We start from the raw sequence: 23,763 nt of genomic DNA, 5'->3' as shown, positions 1-23,763 counted from the left end.
CGGATTCAGTGGGATATCGATCAGTTGTAACTGTGGGTGGGGAAAAGGGAGATGGAGTTTAACCCCATTAAGTGTGAGGTTTTGCGCTTTGCCAAGTCAAATGTAAAGGGGCAGGGCAGAGTTAACGGCAGGTCATCTAAATGTCGACCGACAAAGGGAGCTTGCGTTGATAGTACAGGTAGGTAGGGCGTTAAAGAATTGACTTCTGACGGGCCTTTGACTATATCCCTCTCATGGGAGATTGTTTCACAAGCTTGCGATGCATGGCCACCACGGTGAATTAACCATTTGGATTCCGAATCCAACGAACACAGAGGGTGGAGACCGCTGGTTGGACCTCAGTGACAAGTGACGTTAGGCACGGATCCGCACTGAGGCCTTTGCTGTCTGTGAGAAAAACTCGGATGAAAACCGGGATAATAATGTGGGCTTTGTGCCTTCAGGGCATTCCGCCTAGTAGATTTGGAAATTAGATTATTATTATCACAGAGAGAAGACCGAGCAAGCAGTTCAGCACAGAACAGACTCACAGTATTTTCTGGAGTACATTCCCTCTGGTACTGGACAAAAAAAAATGGTGCTGTCAGTCTACTCTGTTTTTCTTTCTCATAATCTTATAAACCTCTGTCCTATCTCCCCGCATCCTCCGCCGCTCCAGGGAAAACAACCCAAGTGCCGGCCCTCTCGTTGTAACACACGTCATCGAATCCGGACGGCCTCCTGTTGACCCTCTCTGGAGGCTCTCCAAAGCCTCGACATCCTTCCGATAATGTGGTGACCGGAACTCTACACAATGCACCTGTCACTACCTAATTAGATTATTATTAAGCTGAACACAACGTCGTGACTTGATAACTTCTTACCCCGACTAATAAAGGCAACAAGCTGTTTGCCTTGTTAAACACCCCATCGAACTGTGTAGCCACGAGCAAGACATATGAACCAGGCGATCCCTCTGACAATCAACACTACTTTGGGTTTTGGTTTCAATAGTGTCCTATCCTTAGCATTTCACATATAAAGGGGCGACATTTCGCGTTTGACCGCGTAAAACCCCATCTACCAGTTCCCTAAACCGTATCTGTAACGGATCCATGTCCTACTGAATTCTTTGTCAGTCTGCTAAACGATCCACAACACCACCTATCGTTGTCTCATCTGCCACGCTGCTAATCATCTGCCACGCTACTAACCCACCCATCTGTATTTTCATCTAGTTCATTTATATACAGGGGAATGCGAAAGTTTGGGCACCCCTGGTTAAAATTTCTGTTCCTGTGAATAGCTAAGCGAGTAAAAGATGACCTGATTTCCAAAAGGCATTAAGTTAAAATGACTCATTTCTTTAATATTTTAAGCAAGATTACTTTTTTTTTTATTTTCATCGTTTACAGTTTCAATATAACAAAAAAGGGAAGTGTGCCCGAAGCAAATGTTTGGGCACCCAGCATGGTCAGTACTTAGCAACAACCACTTTGGCAAGTATCACAGCCTGTAAACCCTTTCTGTAGCAAGCTAAAAGTCTTTTAATTCTCATTTGAGGGATTTTCGCCTATTCTTCCTTGCAAAGTGTTTCTAATTCTGTGAAGTTCTTTGCACGTGGTGGACGCACTGCTCTTTTGAGGTCTATTCACAGATTTCCATGAGGGTTAGGTGTGGGGACTGTGAAGGCCATGACAATACCTTCAGCGCGCGGTCTCTTGAGGTAGTCCATTGTGGATCCTGAGCTGTGCTTAGGATAATTATCAGCTCTTTTTTTTTTAAAGAATGTGTGATACTTGCTTCCAGAAATTGCCTGAATAGAACTTCTTGAAGGAGGTGGAGAGGGTGGGATAGAGCGGGAGTGAGGGGAGCCAGGGGGAGTGGATGATAAATGGAGGAGGAGAGGGAGTGGGGAGACAGGAAGGAGAGGAGGAGAGGGAGAGATATTGGGATATTCCCCGAGTATGGTTACCGGTCACTTTCCCTTTAAGGTTCTGACTGCCAATTATTGCCCGGCAGTAATTAAAGAGCTCGTACTGTATTAGCATTTCTAATGCTACGGATTGTAATCTAATCTTTGGATTTTGTCTCTGTCGTCTTGTTTATTTCGAGTGTGAGTCTGAGTGTATTTCAGACCATTCTCTACACTTCCTTTCACCGCCACCCATAGCTCTCTCATTACAGAAGGTGTTACAACGTCAGGAGTCTGAGTGTATTTCAGACCATTCTCTACACTTGATTTCACCGCCACCCATAGCTCTCTCATTACAGAAGGTGTTACAACGTCAGGAGTCTGAGTGTATTTCAGACCATTCTCTACACTTCCTTTCACCGCCACCCATAGCTCTCTCATTACAGAAGGTGTTACAACGTCAGGAGTCTGAGTGTATTTCAGACCATTCTCTACACTTGCTTTCACCGCCACCCATCGCTCTCTCATTACAGAAGGTGTTACAACGTCAGGAGTCTGAGTGTATTTCAGACCATTCTCTACACTTCCTTTCACCGCCACCCATAGCTCTCTCATTACAGAAGGTGTTACAACGTCAGGAGTCTGAGTGTATTTCAGGCCATTCTCTACACTTGCTTTCACCGCCACCCATAGCTCTCTCATTACAGAAGGTCTTACAACGTCAGGAGTCTGAGTGTATTTCAGACCATTCTCTACACTTCCTTTCACCGCCACCCATAGCTCTCTCATTACAGAAGGTGTTACAACGTCAGGAGTCTGAGTGTATTTCAGACCATTCTCTACACTTGCTTTCACCGCCACCCACAGCTCTCTCCTTACAGAAGGTGTTACAACGTCAGGAGTCTGAGTGTATTTCAGACCATTCTCTACACTTGCTTTCACCGCCACCCATAGCTCTCTCATTACAGAAGGTGTTACAACGTCAGGAGTCTGAGTGTATTTCAGACCATTCCCTACACTTGCTTTCACCGCCACCCATAGCTCTCTCATTACAGAAGGTGTTACAACGTCAGGAGTCTGAGTGTATTTCAGACCATTCTCTACACTTCCTTTCACCGCCACCCATAGCTCTCTCATTACAGAAGGTGTTACAACGTCAGGAGTCTGAGTGTATTTCAGACAATTCTCTACACTTCCTTTCACCGCCACCCATAGCTCTCTCATTACAGAAGGTGTTACAACGTCAGGAGTCTGAGTGTATTTCAGACCATTCTCTACACTTCCTTTCACCGCCACCCATAGCTCTCTCATTACAGAAGGTGCTACAACGTCAGGAGTCTGAGTGTATTTCAGACCATTCTCTACACTTGATTTCACCGCCACCCATAGCTCTCTCATTACAGAAGGTGTTACAACGTCAGGAGTCTGAGTGTATTTCAGACCATTCTCTACACTTGATTTCACCGCCACCCATAGCTCTCTCATTACAGAAGGTGTTACAACGTCAGGAGTCTGAGTGTATTTCAGACCATTCTCTACACTTGATTTCACCGCCACCCATAGCTCTCTCATTACAGAAAGTGTTACAACGTCAGGAGTCTGAGTGTATTTCAGACCATTCTCTACACTTCCTTTCACCGCCACCCATCGCTCTCTCATTACAGAAGGTGTTACAACGTCAGGAGTCTGAGTGTATTTCAGACCATTCTCTACACTTCCTTTCACCGCCACCCATAGCTCTCTCATTACAGAAGGTGTTACAACGTCAGGAGTCTGAGTGTATTTCAGACCATTCTCTACACTTCCTTTCACCGCCACCCATAGCTCTCTCATTACAGAAGGTGCTACAACGTCAGGAGTCTGAGTGTATTTCAGACCATTCTCTACACTTGCTTTCACCGCCACCCATAGCTCTCTCATTACAGAAGGTGTTACAACGTCAGGAGTCTGAGTGTATTTCAGACCATTCTCTGCACTTGCTTTCACCGCCACCCATAGCTCTCTCATTACAGAAGGTGTTACAACGTCAGGAGTCTGAGTGTATTTCAGGCCATTCTCTACACTTCCTTTCACCGCCACACATAGCTCTCTCATTACAGAAGATGTTACAACGTCAGGAGTCTGAGTGTATTTCAGACCATTCTCTACACTTCCTTTCACCGCCACCCATAGCTCTCTCATTACAGAAGGTCTTACAACGTCAGGAGTCTGAGTGTATTTCAGACCATTCTCTACACTTCCTTTCACCGCCACCCATAGCTCTCTCATTACAGAAGGTGTTGCAACGTCAGGAATCTGAGAATATTTGGCCTTTCACTGAAGACCGGCAATTGTCTACAGATGAAAGTTGGGAGCATTCTGACTTGTAGCATCGCCGCCTGGTGTGGAAGCCGCAAGGGACAGAGTCACCGGAGGCTGCAGAGGGATGTAAACTCAACCAGCGTCAAAAACACCACCTTCCCCAGCATCGAGGACATCTTCAAGATGCGATGCCTCGAGAAGGGGGCATCCATCAGCGAGGCCCCTCACCCCGGGACAATCTCCCTGCTCAATACCAACATCGAGGAAGAGGTACAGAAGCCTGAACACTCACTAGTTCTGAAACACCTTCTCCCCCTCCTGCACCTAAGTTTTGAACACAGGTGCACCACCTCCACATTTTTGAGGTTTTTATTATGTGTTTTGTAATTTACATTGATTCTACATGTTTGCGCCGTATCGATGCTGCAAAACAACAAATTCCAGGTTTTATAAGTTTCAGATAATAAAGGAAACAGCGATTCCAGTGGAAAACATCCGATGGGGTGGACAGGACACTTGGCCCGCTGGTCACACTGAGTACAGGAGTCGGGAGGTCACGTTGCCATGGGACAAGTCGTCGGTGAGGCCGCCCTGCTTTAGGAAAAATGTCAGTGAACTGGATATATTTTACAGGGAGTTCTACGGAAATATGGCCGGGACTCGGAGCACTGAGTTATGGAGAGAGTGGAGGGAAGGTCGGGACTTTATTCCCTGGAGCGTAGATATAAACTTACAGAAGCGCATAAACCCGAGAGGGGCACAGACAGAGGGAATGCGCACAGACTCTCACCAAGGTTTGGGTTATCGAGAACCAGACGGCACACGGTTGAGGTGAGAGTGGATGCAAAGGAGAAAGAGAGAGAGATCAGAGAGACGGAGGATTTCGAGATAACGGGGAGAGGAGGGAGGTAGTTGGGTATAGAGTGGGGAGAAAGTGGGTGAAAGGGTAAAGAGGTTTGCAGACACAGCGGAGAAAGAACGGACGGAGAAAGAGCGATGAAACAAAGGGAGGGGAGGGGGTGGAGTGAGAGTTAGAGGGAGTGGGAAAGAGCGGGACGGGGGACGGGGTGTGTCTAGGAGGAAGGGGATAGATGGTGTGAAAGGTTTTCTCACTGCGGGCTGGGGAGAATGGGGTTGCGACCAGTGGATGAGAATGGAGTAGGAGGATGGGGCAGAGAAAGTCAGCGGGAAATATGAGAGGATGGGGGTTTGAGAGTGGAGGGAAGAGAAGGATGCGAAAGGGGGATAGTCACTTGATTCAATTCGACTCCACGGGCTGTGGACAGAGATCCTGGATCTTCTGAAGAATTTCCGGGAACAATGGTGCCGACTTCTCGCAGATGAAACGGTGAGCACGACTGCAAGAAGAACCCCATATGTACGAGTTGCAATTACCGCAGACGGACCTCCCTGAGTACACCCCGTACAGGAGTTCAGAGGCCACTTTCCTATCAAAGAGGATGCAACAATTTCAACAGAGACAAATCGGCTGCATCGGACAACACGACACCGTCGCCGAACTAATCCATCTGACCCAGTCTCCGCGCAGCCTTTAGTCAGGCTCCAAACTAATCCCACTGGACTGCGCTCCCCACAGCCTCTGGTCCGTCTCCAAACTAATCCCACTGGACTGCGCTCCCCACAGACTCTGGTCCGTCTCCAAACTAATCCCACTGGACTGCGCTCCCCACAGCCTCTGGTCCGTCTCCAAACTAATCCCACTGGACTGCGCTCCCCACAGCCTCTGGTCCGCCTCCAAATTAATCCCACTGACCATCTCTCTCTCCGTAGTCCTGTGTCAGAGTGCATACTAATCCAGCAGACCCACTCTTTCCCCTCAGATCTGTTTTCAGTCCACAAAATATTCCCACCGATCCGCCCGCTCCCCAAGGCATGGCTGGCCCTAAATAAATCCTACAGGCACACTCTCGACCCGGAGACCTCTGTCATCCCAAAATTAATCCCTTGCCCCTCTTTCTCCCCACAGTTTCGTGTCAGTCTACCACAAAATCCCAATGCCCTCCCTCGTCCCACTATCCTAATTCAGTCAGGAAACTAAACCCATTTTCTCCCGCCAGGACGATGTCATTTCCCCTCTCACCCTACAGATCAGTCCAAATCTCACCCGTTCTCGCATTTTCCAATCCAGTGTGCACCGTTTCCGTACAAACGAGCGTCGAAAACAAACCTCTGTGAAATTAAATTCCATTGATAAATGCCGGGAATCGAAAACTATTTACGGTCAGTTTATTACAATAGGAGTGAGTGATGGGACGGGGAGGAGGAAGTTTCACTTTGTGTCTCACCCCGGGAGTGTGTGATGGGACGGTGAGGCGGGAGATTCACTCTGTGCCTGACTCCGGGCGTATGTGATGAGTCAGTGAACAGCCACCTCCACTCTTTGACTCATCCGGGTAGAGGTGTGACACGTGTGGATAAATCTCTTCTCCCGAGGTGACACATACCGCTTCATCATTTGAACTGATCTCGAGGAGTCTTGAATCAAAGTCTGAACATTGTTGCCTCGCTCCATCGTAAGATGTTTCAAACGTGGAGAAGAAATAACACCGGTCACCATATTTTTCCCAAGCCTGGGAACACTTTCGCTCTGGAAATAAGGAATTAGGGTAAGGAATTATCAAACACTCTTGTGGTCAGAGTGACCATGAATCTCCCACCACACTCTCCCATCACATACTCCCAGGGTCGAACTCAGAGTAAAACTCCCTGCACACCGTCCCATCTCGCACTTCTGGGGTCAGATACAGAGGGAAGCTCCTTTCACACCGTCCGATCATACACTCCCGGGGTCAGACACTGAGTGAAACTCCCTCAGACTGTTTCATCAGACACAGGGTCAGAGACAGTGTGAATCAATCTCAATCTCAATCCCACTCCCCTCCCCTCCCCCCCTCTCTCTCTCTCTCTCTCTCTCTCTCTCTCTCTCTCTCTCTCTCTCTCTCTCTCTCTCTCTCTCTCCTCTCTCTCTCGCTCTCCTCTCTCTCTCTCTCTCCGCTCTCTCTCTCTCTCTCTCTCTCTCTCTCTCAGATGAGGAGCGGAGTAGGAGGGCGACATTGCCTCACCTCTGCTACTGGTCAGAAATTGGCAAATTTCACCCAGGTTCTGGAGACAGGCGCAGTCGATGAAATTCAGATGGGATTTCTCGGACATCTTGGATTCAACGGTTGAGTTCAAATTATGGACCAGTAGTCGACATTGGTTCCGTGTCCCCTTCATGTCCCAAAGGGGTTGAGACAGACGAATCTCTGACACTGAGAGAGATTGAAGTGGATGTTTACCGTTTACAGTGACGTGTGAGTCTGCGTCACGTGCTCGGCGGATCGCGGTCATGGGTGTGTCAGTGTCAAGGTGCGGTGTGGTTCACGTTGAGGAGCGTGTAGGTGTCAATGTGACGAATGTTGCAGTGAAGGTGTGATAGTTTTGTCTCTCAGAGGGGGGCGTCCGGTTTCACAGTGCAGATCGTGTACGTGACACGGTAAGAACCTTGTCATTGTCAGGAGTGAGGGTTGTGACTCTCAAGCGGACGGGTGTGTGGGTGTCACAGTGACGAGACTATGTGACACCGTGCGGTGCGAGTCTTGTCAGTATCACGGCGATGGTTGATTCCATGTCACAGTGAGGGACGTGTCGGTATTGCGGGGATGGGCGTGACGTGACACTGCGATTCGTGAGGTGTTTCGGTGATGAACGTGACGTGACAATGCGATACCTGGTTCCGTGTCCGTGTGAGAGGTCTGGCGGGTCTCAGTGAGGTATTGTCTGTCTCATGGTGTCGGGTGTGTTTGTGCCACAGTGGGGAGTTTGCTGGTCTTACAGAGAGCTGGAGCCTTGAGGAGTTTTTTTCAGTAACACGGACAGGGTCATCTCGATGTGACAGTGTGGGGTGAGTTGCTGTCACTTTGAGGGGCATTTCTGTGTCACGGTGAGGGTCGTGTTCGTGTCGCTGTAAGGAGGTACCTGTGCCGTGTACAGGGTTATGTCAGTGCTATGGGGACAGGATTACTGGTGTAATGGCGAATGGCGTATGGGAGTCAGTCTGAGTCCTGATTGTGTAATGGCTCAGGCCGTGTCTTTGACGGGATTAGAAGTGTGTCGCTGTTATAACGAAGGACGTGTCGGCATCACTCTGAGGTTTTATGATAACACTTCATTGCACTCTGTTTAATTACGGTCTGGCTGGACCCTGAGCCCGTTTGACTCACCATAGATCGAGAGTCCGGCCACTATCGCAATGATGATGGACGCAACGAGGCCGAGTAGGCAGATCTTACGGTACGATCTATTTCCAATGTTCTTCTTCGGCTCCTGTTTCTGCGCACCTGTAGTGAGACCATTCAGCGTGTTTGTGAAATCAGCCATCTTCCGCACTAGGACACCCTCCCACCCCCCAATCCGCGCTCTCTCCTCCCACCACGATCACCCCCTCCCTCTCTCAATCTCATCGCGTTTCAGCCGTCATCGCCGAGAGTCCCAATTCCATGACTTGGCAAAGGCTGACAGATGTCTGACGGATTCCTCAGATCAGATTGATCTCCCCTGAGCCTCCTCCGCTCCAGAGGAAGCAACCCAGGTGTCCGACCTCTCGTTGTAACACATGCCATCAAATCCCGGCAGAGTCCTGTTAAACCTCTCCGGAGGCTCCCCAACGCCCTGACATCCTTCCGATAATGGGGTGACCAGAGCTGTATACAATACGCCTGATTCATCCTAACTAGTGATTTTTATAAAGTTGTAACGTAACTCCTTGTCATTCGTACTCAATGTCCCGAATAATAAAGACAAGAAGGCCATAGGACTTCTTAAACATCCCATGAAATTGCAGCCATGTTCAGGGAGCTATGAACATGGAGACCAAGATCCTCTGTCCATCTACAGTAAGGACAAGTTCGGCACAGCATTGTGCACCGAGGAGCCGGTGTTGTGCTGTAAGTTCTCTTTGTTTCTATGTTTGAACAATGTTTCGGGTCCTGGCTTTGATATTGTGTCATTTCTTTCATTTGACCTAACAAGGTGCAATATATGTACGGCTGGTGGCGTAGTGGTCTCAGCGCCAGACTTTGGAGGGTAGACTGCCGAATTCGAATCCAGACAGCTCCCTTGTACATTTCCATCCGTGCTGGGTTAAGCGTCGAGCTAGTAGCTCGGCCTCGTAAAATCAATCATTTCTGTCATTGGCCTATTAAGGGGCAACATTTTAGGTTTGTCCGGGTTAAACTCCATCTCCATCCTGTAACTGATTTAAGTCCCACTGAATTCTTGGCGAGTTTTCTCCGCTCTTTACAGCATCACCTCTTCCCGCATCATCTGCAAACCTACTAATGCACCCATCTACAAATTCATCCAGATCATTTATATACATCTACGTGCCGAGAGGTAATATTGCAACTATTGTTACGTACCCGTGACACGTGACAGTGGAGTATTTGTCAAGTGACGGGTGCTGAAGCTATACTGTACTTGAGGTAATGGTCATGTGATGGTGGAGTGACGTCATGTTCCCGCCAGTAGAGCTCATGTGACAGTTTTGTTTTACAGGGTATAAAAGGAGGACCCCTTCCTGTGAGGTGGGGCAGTTCGTGGCTGGATTTGCCATGTTGACTTCATGCCATTGCATGATTTAATGTTATGACGCAGGTTAGTTGAAAGATAGAGTTTTATTTAATGCCTAAAGTTTAAAAGGTCATTGCCGGCAGTTTCTTTATAATACTGCTATTTAAAAATCACTGGAGAGTGAAGATCGGAATTCGGGAGTTAAAAGATCGAGGAAAGTCGATTTCGACGGTAAAACAGGTTCGACCTTGTTTGATCCCCATTCGGAAGGAATTCGTTGACTGTCCCCGTGTTAATCCCTGTAAATAGCAGAAAGGATTGGGAACAGTTTTGTCAAGGAAAGGTTAGTGCCTTTAATCCGTTTCATTTTCCATCTTCGTAAATTCTTCGTGGGAAAAGTATAGCTCAACTGGGAGTCGCAGTAACACGACGTGAAAGAAAATTTAAATCGTCTTAAAAAGTTTCTCCCTTAAATGGACTGTAAGCATTTTGAACTTTTGCAATACGACTTTGAAGAACTGTTTTTGCAACATCGCTTTAAGAACCGTTTAAGCTTCATTTCTTTAAGAACTGTTTAACCTGCCGCACAGCAGCTGATTTCCGGTTACGTGAGTGGTTTGTTTACTTTTCGGGGTTTGTTTTTCAGTGTTTAATAAATGTTCTATTTGTTATAAAAACCCCTGCCTCACTCATATATTTATTGTTGCTGAATCCGTAACATAAATATGGGGGCTGCGTCCGAGATGAATCAGTTTTGAGTTTAAATGCTTGTTAAATTTTGAATCGGTGTTTTGGAAAAGGAGAATACTCGATTCTTTTGTTTGATTGGCTTGTGAGTGGTATTCAGCAACAATGAATATTGATGAGTTTCTGGCTTCGCCAGACGCGGAGTTGTTAGCGAAGGCGAAAAAAAACTGAGGTGTCTGAGCTAGCTGGTAGATTGCAACTTAAAGGTATTTTGAAGTCTACATCAAAGGCTCTAATACAGAGAGAAATCGCGTCACACTATGTGGATTCGAGTGATTTTGATGAATCGATTTTAGAGTCGTTTCCAATAAGTGATATAGAGATGTAGTTGCAAACCGAAAAAATGAAGTTGGAACAATGTAAAGCAGAATTGGAGCGTTGTAGGTTAGAAGCTGATAATAAAAAAAGGGATTTTGAATATGCAATGGCGGAATTAAGGTCTGGGAATCAGTCTTCTGGTTCTAGAAAACCGTTAGTTGCTAGTCAAGAAATTAAATTGGTCCCACCATTTAGTGAAACAGAAGTGGAAAGATATTTCCAATATTTTGAAACGATTGCTCAGATTTCAGAGTGGCCGAAAGATAAATGGTCAGTGTTGTTACAGAGTGTAATTAAAGGCAAAGCACAACAAGTTTGTACAGTTTTAACTGCTGCGCAAGCACTTGATTATGATATTGTGAAAAAACATAATTTGAAAGCATACGAATTGGTCCCAGAAGCGTATAGAGAAAGATTCAGAAGTTTGAAGAAGTCTGTGGAAAAAAACTTATGTTGAATTTGCCTATGATAAAGCTGTCTGTTTTGAGAGATGGGTTTCCTCTAAAAATGTAAATGAGGACTATAATTCATTGAAAGAGCTGATTTTAATGGAGGAATTTAAAAGAAGCATCCCGGTTGAAGTAAGGACCTACTTAAATGAGAGGGATACTGAAACATTGAAGGACTCTGCTAGATTAGCTGCTGAGTATGTTTTAATCCATAAGAATAAATTTCCTCAGGGCAGAATTTTTAAGAGGAAAAATAACACAGAAACTCAAGGTAAATCAGAAATTAAATCAGAAGTTAATGAGAAAGGTAAGGAGGAAGGAAAACCTGTGAAGGAAAGACAGTTTGGTCCTATTTGTAACTATTGTAAGAAACCTGGCCATGTAACAGCTAACTGTTTCAGATTGAAAAATAAAGAGAAGGAAGCAGTTCCAGATGCTTGTTTGCAACATACTGAAGCACCTGTAAAATTGCAGGGTTCGATAAACACAAATGAGGTTTTGTTAGAGTCTGACCAAGTTAAAAAGGGATATGATTATTTTATAACTGAACGGTTTGTATCATTGAAAGAAGGATCTACTCTGGTGCCAATAGAAATCCTTAGGGATACTGGAGCTTCTCAATCACTGATGTTAGACAGTGTATTGAAGTTTAATAAGGAGTCTGATACTAGTGAGTTAAATTATATACGAGGTGTTGGGAGTGATGTTATGCCTGTACATTTACATAAAGTAAATTTAAAGTCAGGGATAGTTACAGGATTTGTTAAAGTAGGATTATAGCCTAGCTTACCTGTGAAGGATATTTCTTTATTGTTAGGTAATAACTTGGCAGTTGGACAAGTTTTTCCTGAAGTACATTTGACAATGGAGTCAGAGGAACCAGAGATGAATTCTAACTCAGATTCTTCCTGTGTTGTGACTAGAGCTATGGCTAAAATGATTGATGCGTAGAATAAGGTTGTTACTCATGACAGTTCAACTCAGGATTCGAGTTTTGAGGATGTGTCAGAGACTTTCTTACCTTCGTTGATTGAACAAAATTCTTGGAATAAGTCTGACTATGTAGATTTATCTCTGTCTCGGAAGGAGATGATAGCAGAGCAGAATAGAGACCCTGAGATTATGAAATTAAGAGAACAAGCTCTACCAGATAGTGAAATTGAGAAGGTGCCAAAAGGATATTACTTGGAAACAGGGGTGTTGATGAGAAAGTGGAGATCACCAACAATTCATGCAAGTGAAGAATGGAGTATTGTTTACCAGGTAGTTGTCCCTAAAGTTTATCGAAATGAGATTTTGACTTTAGCTCATAGTGTGCCTTTAGGTGGACATCATGGGGTAAGGAAAACTGTGGACTAGCTTTTAAAACATTTTTACTGGCCTGGTCTAAGAAAAGATGTGGCAACGTTCTGTAAAACGTGCCATACTTGTCAAATTGTGGGTAAACCAAATCAAGTGGCTCCATTTCAACCTATTCCAGCATTTGGTGAACCGTTTTCTAAAGTTATTATAGATTGTGTTGGTTCATTACCAAAGACAAAAACTGGTTATCAGTACTTGTTGATTATTATGTGTGCTTCGTCTAGCTTTCCAGAGGCAGTACCACTTAGGAATATAACAGCTAAAACTGTGACAAAGGCTCGTATAAAATTCTTTACTTATTTTGGAATACTTAAGGAAATACAAACTGAACAAGGCAGTAATTTTATGTCTGGATTGTTTCAACAGATAGTTTATAAATTGGGAGCTAAGCAAATCACTTCGTCTGCATACCATCCAGAATCGCAGGGTGCCTTGGAGAGGTTTCATTCTACCCTCAAGAATATGATTAGGACATATTGTGTGGAAAATGAAAGTGATTGGGATGAGGGTATAATCTTACTTTTATTTGCAGTAAGGGAATTGGTACAAGAATCTTTATGTTTCAGTCCATTTGAACTTCTATTTGGGAGTTAGAGTTAGAGGACCATTAGCTTTTTTAAAAGAACAGTGGATTAGTAAGGAAATACACACTAATTTGTTGGGCTATGATTTGAAATTTAAGGACAGGTTACATAAAGCTTGTAGCTTAGCCAAGGAAAATTTAAAATTGGCTCAGGAGAAAATGAAAATTTGGTATGACAAAGAAGCTATGATGAGGATGTTTAAGCCTGGAGATTAGGTGTTGGTTCTTTTCCCAGTGCAGACAAATCCTTTACAAGCTAGATTTCATGGTCCTTATGAAATTGTGTCTAAAATCAATGATGTGGATTACGTGATAAAAACTCCAGATCGTAGAAGGTCAAAACAACTTTGGCATATAAATATGATAAAACCATATTTTGAGAAACAATCTGATACTGTGACTGTTGTGTTTAATGATAATGTGTTTGATTTAACTAGGAACATGATAGATGATTCATCTGAATTTCATTCTTAATCCAAAATTGTTTCTGTTAGGTTACGAAATTCAACCATTCTGGAAAATATTGATAAGAAATTAGCACATTTACAGCTACAGCAGAAACAGCAGATGAAGGAATTAATTTTTAATTATAAGGATTTGTTTCCAGATGTTCCGAGAAGGACTATCATAGCTTCACATGATGTAGATGTTGGAGATGCCAAACCTATTAAACAACACCCATCTATGCTATACCCATATAACACTATATAGAGACCTTGTCAGATCCCACTCGGAGTACTGTGCTCAGTTCTGTTCGCCTCAGTACTGGAAGTAAGTGGAAGCCATAGAAAGGGTGCAGAGGAGATTTGCAAGGATGTTTCCTGGATTGGGAAGCGTGCCTTATAGGTTGAGTGAACTCGGCCTCTGCTCCTCGGAACGACTGAGGATGAGAGGTGATTTCATAGAGGGGTTCGAGATAATGACAGACATTGATCGTGTGACAGTAAGAGGCTTTTCCCCTGGACTGAAATGACAGACACGAAAGGGCGCAGTTTTAAGGTGCTTGAAATTAGGTACAGTGGAGATATCAGGGATAAGATTTTTTTTTTATGCGGAGAGTGGTGAGTGCGTGGAATGGGCTGCCGGCGACGGTGGAGGACGCGGATACGATATGCTATTTTACGAGACTACTGGATGGCTACATGGAGCTTAGAAGAATAGAGGTCTATGGGGAACGCCCAGGTAGTTCTAAGGTAGGGACATGTTCGGCGCAGCTTTGTGGGCTGAAGGCCCTGCTTTGTGCTCTAGGTTTTCTATGTTTTTATATACATCACAAACAGGAGAGGTCCCAGTTACATCCATAGATACAGATCATATCACAGGAGTCAAACAGCGCAAAACAATCACAGAATGCTGAATAAAGCGTCTCAGTTACAGAGAGAGGGCAGTGCAGGCAGACGATAAGGTGCAAAGAGCCACGGCGAGGTAGATCGTGAGGTCAGGAGACCATCTGATCGACCGAGGGGGCCGTTCGATAATCCGATAGAAACGGGGAAGAAGCCGTCCTTGAGACCGGTGGGACGTGCTTTCGTACCTTTCTCCCCGATGGGAGGGAGTCCGGCTGGTTTCGGTGGGAGTCTATGGTTATGCTGGCTACTTCACGGAGACAGCAGGAAATGTGGACAGCGTCCACGGAGAGAACGTGTCAGATTTCCATCTTTGGAGTAAGACAGAAGGACGTCTGATTAGGGCAGTGTAGTAGTCGTGATGTCTCGGGAATTCAGTGATGCATTTGATGGGCTGCTCGGTATAATGGTGTTCGCCCCAGGAAGTTTGGACCGAACGATTTGATTGTGGAGGACCCGTTTGTCGTGATTGGTAGATATAATATACGCTGACTTAAACAAGTCCAGTGACAAGGTCACAGGATGGAAGCTGGAAGATCGGAAGGTAGGGAGAGATGACGAAGGAAAGGAGCGGTGAGAGAGGGAGGGAGAGGCGTAGGAAGAGAGAATGGAACATAGAGGAGGGAGGGAGATGCTAGATGGCGCGACACCCAGGGAGAGTTGTCGAGCTAATTTGAACGGGAAGGACAGATCAGGCACGGGTAGTCGATGTCATCTACCTAGACATTAACAAGGGCTCAGATGGTACACAGCTCTGGAAGATGATGGTACAGGAGTCGGGAGATTGTACAGTGACGCCGCTCTTGTTCAGTCTTGGACGCCCGGATATAGGAAAGGCCACCGAGCTGGAAAGTTTATGAGGATGTTGGACTCGGGGGAGTGAGGCATGGAGAGAGGTCGGGCAGGTCGGGACTTTATTCCGTGGAACGCAGGGGAGATCTTACAAATCTGTATAAAACCACGAGGGGCGCAGGCAAGGTGAATGAGCAAAGACGTTTTCCAGGACCGGGGTAATGGGCGCCAGAGGGCATGGGATTAAGGTGACAGCCAATGGTGAAGAGGGAGAGAGATGACAGCAAGTGTGGCGGAGTGTTATAGAGACCGAAGAAGGCAAGAGAGAGAGGGGCGAGAGAAAGGGAGGGGGAAATGGGGGATGAGCGAGTGGAGAGAGGGAGTGGCAGACGGAGACGTGTCCGAACGATGTGGTGAAAAAAAGGGCAAAGATGGGGAAAGGTTTGAAGGACATTGGTGGGGGAGAATAGGGACACGAGAAAAGAAGGAAAATTAGTTAGGGGAGGAGCAGAGAGAGTGGGGTGGGTAATGTGAGAGTGGAGGAAAGAGAAGGAGGAGAACGAGGATGTTGCCGGATTCGGGGGACTGGTCTAAGGAGAGAGGTAGGGCAGATTGAGACTAATTATTGGAGCTTAGCGGTGACCTTACAGAGATGTATAAAATCACGAGCGGTGAATGCGTACAGTTATTTTACCCAGACTTGGAGAATCGAGGACCAGAGCGCACAGTCCAGGGTGAGTGGGGAAACAAATTTAATTGTAGAGAAGAGAGACAACCTTCTGTTACCCAGATGATGGGCAGAGTGGGTGGACGGAAAAGAGTGGGAGAGATGGGGCGAAAGAAGGGCATAGATGTGGAAAGGTTTGTCGGAGTGGTGGGGGAGAATTGGGATCCGAGCAAACGGGGAGAAGGGGGTAGGAGAGGGTGAGAGAGGATGTGGTGGGTAATGTGAGAAGCGAGCAGAGAGAAGGAGGAGAACGAGGAAGTTGCCGGACCCGAGGGACTGATTTCTGGAGACAGCTTCTACTGGTTAAGACTTCAATTCTCGGAGTGTAGGGGTGACCATAAAAAGGCGTATAAAACCACGAGCTGTGAATGCGGACAGCTATTTTCCGTAGAACTGGAGAATCGAGCACCGGAGCGCACAGGTCTAACGTGAGAGGGGAAAGGGGTTTAATTGGAGAGCAGAATGACAACCTTTTGTGGTCAGTCAATGGAACGAGCTGACAGAGGAAGTGGTCGAAGCAGATGCATTTGAAAATTGTACACTGGGTTGTATGACACGTGACCGCACCATAATAACGTCATCACTGTGAACTCTGACCTGTTTGTGCACTGGTTGACAGCCCGCCGGGTCCCGAGTAAATTGGAGGATCTTCATTCTCATCGATGCGGGGTTCCTCTTTCCGAAAGTTCAGCTCTGAGTAGGTGGAGTTCAGATCGTCTGGGAGAGAGAGTCGGACAGGCAGATAAGGGAGAGAGTGAGTGCGGTAGAGAACGGGGGAGGGAGTCGGGGAGAGAGAAAACCGAGGGGCTGAGGGAAGAGAAAGATGGATAAGTGAGGGGGAGAGAAAATGTGAAACAGCGAGAGTGAAGGTGAGGAAGAAGGAGAGAGAGAGGACAGAGACGTGGAGACAGAGAGAAAGCGAAAACGATGGACAGAGAGAGGAGAGAGCGATGTGGGCATTGGGCAGGAAAATGCAAGAGAGAAATGCGGAGAGAGTGGGAGAAGGGGAGAGTGGGTGAGTGCGTCGGGGGAGAGCAGAGTGAGAGGTGTGAAAGATGAAAGGGAGGGGAATGAGAAGGGAGTAGGAGGGACGGCAGAAAGAGGTGGGAGAGGGATAGGGAAGAGATAACAAGATAATTTCAGAGAGAGGAGAGAGAGATGGCTGGATAGTGAGGTGGAGAAGGCGTGGAGGGGAGATGAGCGGCAAACGTAGGGACAGAGAGAGGTGGGAAGATCGGGAGGGGTGGTGGACTGGATGAGTATGAGAGAGCTGAGAGAGAGGGAAAGACTACGAGGGGGAGACCGACAGCGGTAGAGACGGTGGCAGTGATAGAGTGGAGACGGGGACAATGAGAGAAGGTGAAGAGAACGGGACAATGCGAGACCGTGGAGCGGGACAGGGGAGAGATGGAGAGAAGAGACGAGGTGAGAGAAGGGGAAAGAGGGAAGCTAGAGTGGGGTTAGAAATGGGAGTGAGGGGTTAAGGTTTTATACGGTGCTCCCTGCTGACCGTCTATCACACTGTCCTCCCTCCACACGACAACGACTCGGCTCTAACTCATCTCCACAATCCCCGCCCCACAGCGCTCGCGCCTTATCGCCCCTTCCTCCCCACGCCCCATGCCATGCCATATTCCAACACCATTCCCTCCGCACTGCATCCCACGGAACTGCTTCTAATCCATCCCTCCCTGGGCTCCACACTCCGCAGCGACCATCAAAGAGAGAGCCTCCCCTCTTTTCATCTCTCACGCGATCCCTCCGTGTTATTCTCAAACAGGGAATCATTCGGGTCAACTGTACACGTGTCCTGAGATCTCTTGACACGAGTGGACACGTTACCTAAACAAGGTCAAATCAACAAAGCTGAAACATACCTCGATCTGTCCGGGTCCGGGGCTCAGAGACGATATTGAAATTAATTTCACCGTATGATACATCAGGTTTAGCTGTGGACAGAACCGTGAGGGTCAGACACAGACTAAACCTCGCATCACACCGTCCCATCACACACTCCCGGGGTCTGACACAGAGTGAATCTCCCTCCACACTGTCCCATCACACACTCCCGGGGTCTGACACAGAGTGAAACTCCCTCCACACCGTCCCATCACACACTCCCGGGGTCTAACACAGAGTGAAGTTCCCTCCACACCGTCCCATCACACACTCCCAGAGTCAGACACAGAGTAAACCTCGCTTCACACCGTCCCATCACACAGTCCCGACCTCAGACACAGAGTGAAACTCCCTCCACACCGTCCCATCACACACTCCTGGGGTCAGAAACAGAGTAAATCTCCTTCCACACTGTCCCATCACACACTCCCAGAGTCAGACATAGAGTAAACCTCGCTTCACACCGTCCCATCACACAATCCCGGGGTCTGACACAGAGTGAAGTTCCCTCCACACCATCCCATCACACACTCCCAGAGTCAGACATAGAGTAAACCTCGCTTCACACCATCCCATCACACAATCCCGGGGTCTGACACAGAGTGAAGCTCTCTCCACACCGCCCTATCAACACTCCCGGGGTCAGATACAGAGTAAAGCACTCTTCACACCACTCTATCATACACTCCCGGAGTCAAACACAAAGCCAAGTTCCCCCCACACTCTTCCATCATAGACTTCCGGGATCACACACAGTGAAGATACCCTCACACTATCGAGTTACGGATTTCCGAGATCACACACGGAGTGAAACTCACTCCACAATGTCGCACCACACACTCCCGGGGTCAGACAAAGAATTAAGCTCCCTCCACAGACTCCCGGCTTCAGGTAAGCAGTGACGCTCCCTCCACACCGTCCCATCACATAGTCATGAAATCAGACAAAGATTGAATCTCACACCCACATCTTTCTGCCCCCTTTAATCGGGAAAGAGACTGTGAGTCTGTTTTAGTGAACTCCACAGTCATGTAAGTTTCACTGTCGTCCATTCTGTCGAGGATTCTCTGCGTCCCTGAGCTCAGAAAGGGGAAGTAACCGTTGTTAAAGGAAGCCCGTGTAGACAACGAAGTTAGCACGACACTAACAAGCACCATAGAAAGGGAAGAGAGGGAGAAGAGGTTTGAGGGAGAGGGGGTGGATTGTAGTAGAGGAAGATGAGGCGGAAAAGTGATAAGGAGGACACATGTACAGAGGAATGGTCTAACGGAACATGGAGTTAAACGTGCAGAATGAATAACTAAATTTAGGAAGGACAACAAAATTCAAAGGGCGTATAGCCCGATGGGAGTTCGGGGAGCTGGGTTTAAGCACAATAGGCAACGATTTAAACAGAGAGAGCAGAAATGGGCTAAAAATTCTATATCTGAATGCACGAAGTGTCAGAAATAAGGCGGATGAGCTTGAAGCTCAGGTGCGAATGGGTAACTATGATGTTGTTGGGATTACGGAGACATGGCTGCAGGGAGATCAGAACTGGGAAATGAATGTACAAGGGTATACGTGCTATCGTAGGGACAGCAATGTGGGCAGAGGGTGTGGGGAGGCCCTGTTGGTGAGGAATGAGATTCAGTCCTTTGCAAGGTGGGACTTAGGATCAGGAGAAGTAGAGTCTATGTTGATAGAAATGAGGAACAGTAAGGGCAAAAGGACCCAAATGGGTGTTGTCTACAGGCCACCAAACAGTATCATGGATATTGGGTGCAAGTTGAATATGGAGTTAACATTGTCATGTGGCAAAGGTAATGTTGCAGTAGTTATAGGGGATTTCAACATGCAGGTGAACTGGGAGAAACAGGTTGGTGCTGGACCCCAGGGTAGGGAGTTTGTAGAGTGCCTACGGGATGCATTCTTGGAACAGCTTGTACGAGAGCCGACCAGGGACAAGGCTATTCTGGATTTAGTCTTGTGTAATGAACAGGATTTGATAAGCGATCTTGAAGTAAAGGAGCCATTAGGAGGTAGTGACCATAACTTGATATGTTTTTATCTGCAGTTTGAGAAGGATAAGGGCAGATCGGAGGTGTCAGTGTTGCAGTTGAACAAGGGAAACTGTGGAGACATGAGGGAGGAGCTGGCCAAAGTTAACTGGACGGATAGCCTAGCAGAAATGACAGCGCAAAAGCAATGGCAGGTATTCTTGGGAAAAATGCACAAGGTGCAAAATCAGTTCATCCCCCAGAGAAGGAAGGATTCAAAGGGGGGAAAGGGGCCACAGTGGTTGACAAAGAAAGTCAGAGATTGCATAGCATTTAAAAAAAGGAAGTATGACAGAGCTAAGGTGAGTGGGAGGACAGATGATTGGGAAATATTTAAGGAACAACAGAACTTAACCAAAAACTCAATACGGTGAAAAATGAGGTACGAACGCAAGCTAGCCAGGAATATAAACGGGGATAGGAAAAGCATTTTTAGGTATATGAAGGGAAAGAAGATAGTTAAGAACAATGTAGGGCCCTTGAAGAATGAATTGGGTGAAATTGTTAAGGGAAACAGAGAAATGGCAGAAGAACTTAATAAGTTCTTTAGATCAGCCTTCACGAGGAAAGACACAAGCAAACTCCCAGATGTATGGATGGGCCAAGCACATAGGGTAACAGGAAATGAAACAGATTGATATTAGGAAGGAAACGGTGATGAGCAGACTGATGGGACTGAAGGTTTACAAATCCCCAGGTCCAGATGGTCTGCATCCTGAGGTACTAAAGGAGGTGGCTCTGGAAATTTCGGATGCATTGGTAATCATTTTCTAATGTTCCTTAGGTTCAAGATCAGCTCCTGAGGATTGGGGAATTGCTGATGTTATCCCACTTTTTAAGAAAAGAGGGAGGGAGAAAACAGAGAACTATCGTCCTGTCAGCATAACATCAGTAGTGGGGAGGATGCTAGAGTCCATTATTAAAGATGAAATACTGGCATATCTAGATAGCAGTGATAGGATTGGGCCGAGCCAGCATGGATTTGCCAAGGGCAAATCATGCTTGACTAATCTATTGGAGTTTTTCGAGGATGTACCCAGGAAGTTAGACTAGGGAGATCCAGTGGATGTAGTGTACCTCAATTTTCAGAAGGCATTTGATAAAGTCCCACATAGGAGATTGGTGGGTAAAATCAGAGCTCATGGCATTGGGGGGAAGATATTAACATGGTTAGAAAACTGGTTGGCAGATAGAAAGCAAAGGTTAACGGTGATTGGCTGTTTCTCGGAATGGCAGATGGTGACTAGTGGGGTGCCACAGGGCTCGGTATTGGGACCACAGCTGTTTTCGATTTACATCAACAACTTAGATGAAGGCATTGAGAATAACATCAGCAAGGTTGCTGATGATGCTAAACTTGCTGGCAGTGTGACATGTGATGAGGATGTTAGGATAATTCAGGGTGACGGATAGGCTGAGTGAGTGGGAAGATACTTGGCAGATGACGTTTAATGCGAATAAGCGTGAGGTTATCCACTTTGGGAGTAAGAACAGGAGGGCAGATTATTATCTGAACGGTGTAGAGTAAGGTAAGGGAGAAATACAAAGAGATCTAGGAGTCCTTGTTCATCAGTCACTGAAGGTGAATGAGCAAGTGCAGCAGGCAGTGAAAGAGGCTAATGGAATGTTGTTTTTTATTACAAAGGGAATTGAGTACAAGAGCAAGGAAATGCTCTTGCATTTGTACAGAGCCCTGGTGAGACCAGAACCTGGAGTATTGTGTACAGTTTTGGTCTCCAGGGTTAAGGAAGGACATCCTGGCTGTAGAGGAAGTGTTGCGTAGATTCACAAGGTTAATTCCTGGGATGTCCGGACTGTCTTGCGCAGAGAGGTTAGAGAGACTGGGCTTGTACACGCTGGAATTAAGGAGATTGAGAGGGGATCTGATTGCAGTATATAAGATTATTAAAGGATTGCACAAGATAGAGGCAGGAAATATGTTCCAGATGCTGGGAGAGTCCAGTACCAGAGGGCTTGATTTGAGAATAAAGGGCAGGTCATTTGGGATAGAATTAAGGAAAAACTTCTTCTCCCTGAGAGTTGTGGGGGTCTGGAATGCACTGCCTCAGAAGACAGTGGAGGTCAATTCTCTGGATGCTTTAAAGAAGCAGCCAGATAGGTATCTTATGGATAGGGGAATCAAGGGATATGGGGACAAGGCAGAAACCGGGTATTGATAGTAGATGATCAGCCAAGATCTCAGAATGGTGGTGCAGGCTCGAAGGGCCGAATAGTCTACCTCTGCACATATTGTCTATTGTCCATTTTCTAAGAGAGGAAGAAGGTGATTGGAGAGGGATTCGTGAGTGTAGAAGGAGTTAAATTCGGAGGGTTATGTGTCAGTCATACAGAGCCTCTATTGTTCGAGAAAATTGTATCCCTCCACTTCTTCCCCCCACCACCCGCATTTGGTTTCTGGTTTGAACGTCGGATCCTCCCACTGCTCTGCTCATCAGACCCTCTGTGCGAGGGAAAAGACGGATGAACACCCGACACCCATCGAAGTAAGCGAGCCCCCCCCACTCTCTCTCTCTCTCTCTCTCTCTCTCCTCTCTCTCTCTCTCTCTCTCTCTCTCTCTCTCTCTCTCTCTCTCTCTCTCTCTCTCTCTCTCTCTCTCTCTCTCTCTCTCTCTCAAATCAACACCAAATTTACAACAGAAATAGCCGTGAAATCCGGGTTACCCGGTTTGGACTGTGCAGTGCTTATCAAATAAAATGGACATGTGGATATTGAAGTTTACAGGAAACCAACGTACGCTCATCGGTATCTCCAATTAGAACATAAGTCGGAGGTTATCAGTGTTTCAGAGAAGTCCTGAAAGTGTGAAGTTAAACTGGCTGGGCCTTCATCTAAACATTCTCCATCTAGTTATCTCCCATGAATGTATCGATCCCGGTTCAATTTCGCAAGTCTCTCCCTGTCCCTCCATCTCTCTCCCCCTCCCTCAATAAGTCTTCTCTTACAACTTCACCCTGACTATCATTCTTCCCATTTACCCCCCTCTCATACGGAACTTTTACCTTCACGGAAATGTTGCGCGTTATCCCAGGAAAGGCGCCGCCCGCTGGGCACCGGGATTGGTCACATACTCCGCGGTAAGTAAGGGCGGATGCGAAAGGAGAAGGCGGCTTTGGAAATGAGGAAGGGAGGGGGCGAAGAGTGTGGTGCTGTGGGTGGCGATTTGCAGGAGCACCTCCGTGTGTATGAATGAGAGTGAAAAAGAAAGAGGAAGAGAGAGAAACAAACACACAGACAGACAGAAAGACAGACAGACAAACAGACAGAGAGATAGAGGAAATGTCCGCAATCGCTCCCCGGGGAGAGACAGAGTGAAGCTCCCTCAAACCGTCCCATCACACACTCCCGCGGTCAGAAAATGAGTGAAACTCCCTCCACACTGTCCCATCACACACTCCCTGTGTCAGACACAGAGTGAAGCTCCCTTAACAGCACCCCAACACACACTCCAGAAGTTAGACACAGATTGAAGTTCACTGCAGTCAGTCCCATCACACATTCCCGGGGACAGACACAGAGTCAATCTCCCTCCACATCCTCACATCACACACCTTCCAGGATGAGGCACAGAGTGAAACTCACTCCACACCGTTCCATCACACACTCGCGGGGTCAGACACAGAGGGAATCTCCCTCCACACCGTCCCATCACACACTCCCGGGTTCAGACACAGAGTGAATCTCCCACAACACCGTCCCATCACACACACCCGTGG

The 23,763-nt window shown here is 46.8% G+C and overlaps 1 protein-coding gene across 1 annotated transcript; it reads right to left on the bottom strand.

Annotated features, from left to right (window-relative positions):
• Positions 1-4,542: 4,542 nt before the first annotated feature.
• On the bottom strand, positions 4,543-8,575 carry LOC140720041 (C-type lectin domain family 12 member B-like). The gene is made up of 5 exons (XM_073034941.1): positions 8,419-8,575; positions 7,279-7,467; positions 6,661-6,803; positions 6,321-6,385; positions 4,543-5,643 (listed from the first exon to the last, which is right to left on the bottom strand). Exons 1-5 carry the CDS (start codon positions 8,573-8,575, stop codon positions 5,454-5,456), a joined length of 744 nt encoding a protein of 247 aa, XP_072891042.1. The 3' UTR covers positions 4,543-5,453.
• Between the last annotated feature and the right edge of the window lie 15,188 nt (positions 8,576-23,763).

Source organism: Hemitrygon akajei, unplaced genomic scaffold, assembly GCF_048418815.1.
Source record: "Hemitrygon akajei unplaced genomic scaffold, sHemAka1.3 Scf000035, whole genome shotgun sequence".
Lineage (NCBI taxonomy): Eukaryota > Metazoa > Chordata > Chondrichthyes > Myliobatiformes > Dasyatidae > Hemitrygon > Hemitrygon akajei.
The sequence above is the reverse complement of the archived record's forward strand: the minus strand, read 5'-3'. Positions and strand labels throughout refer to the sequence as shown.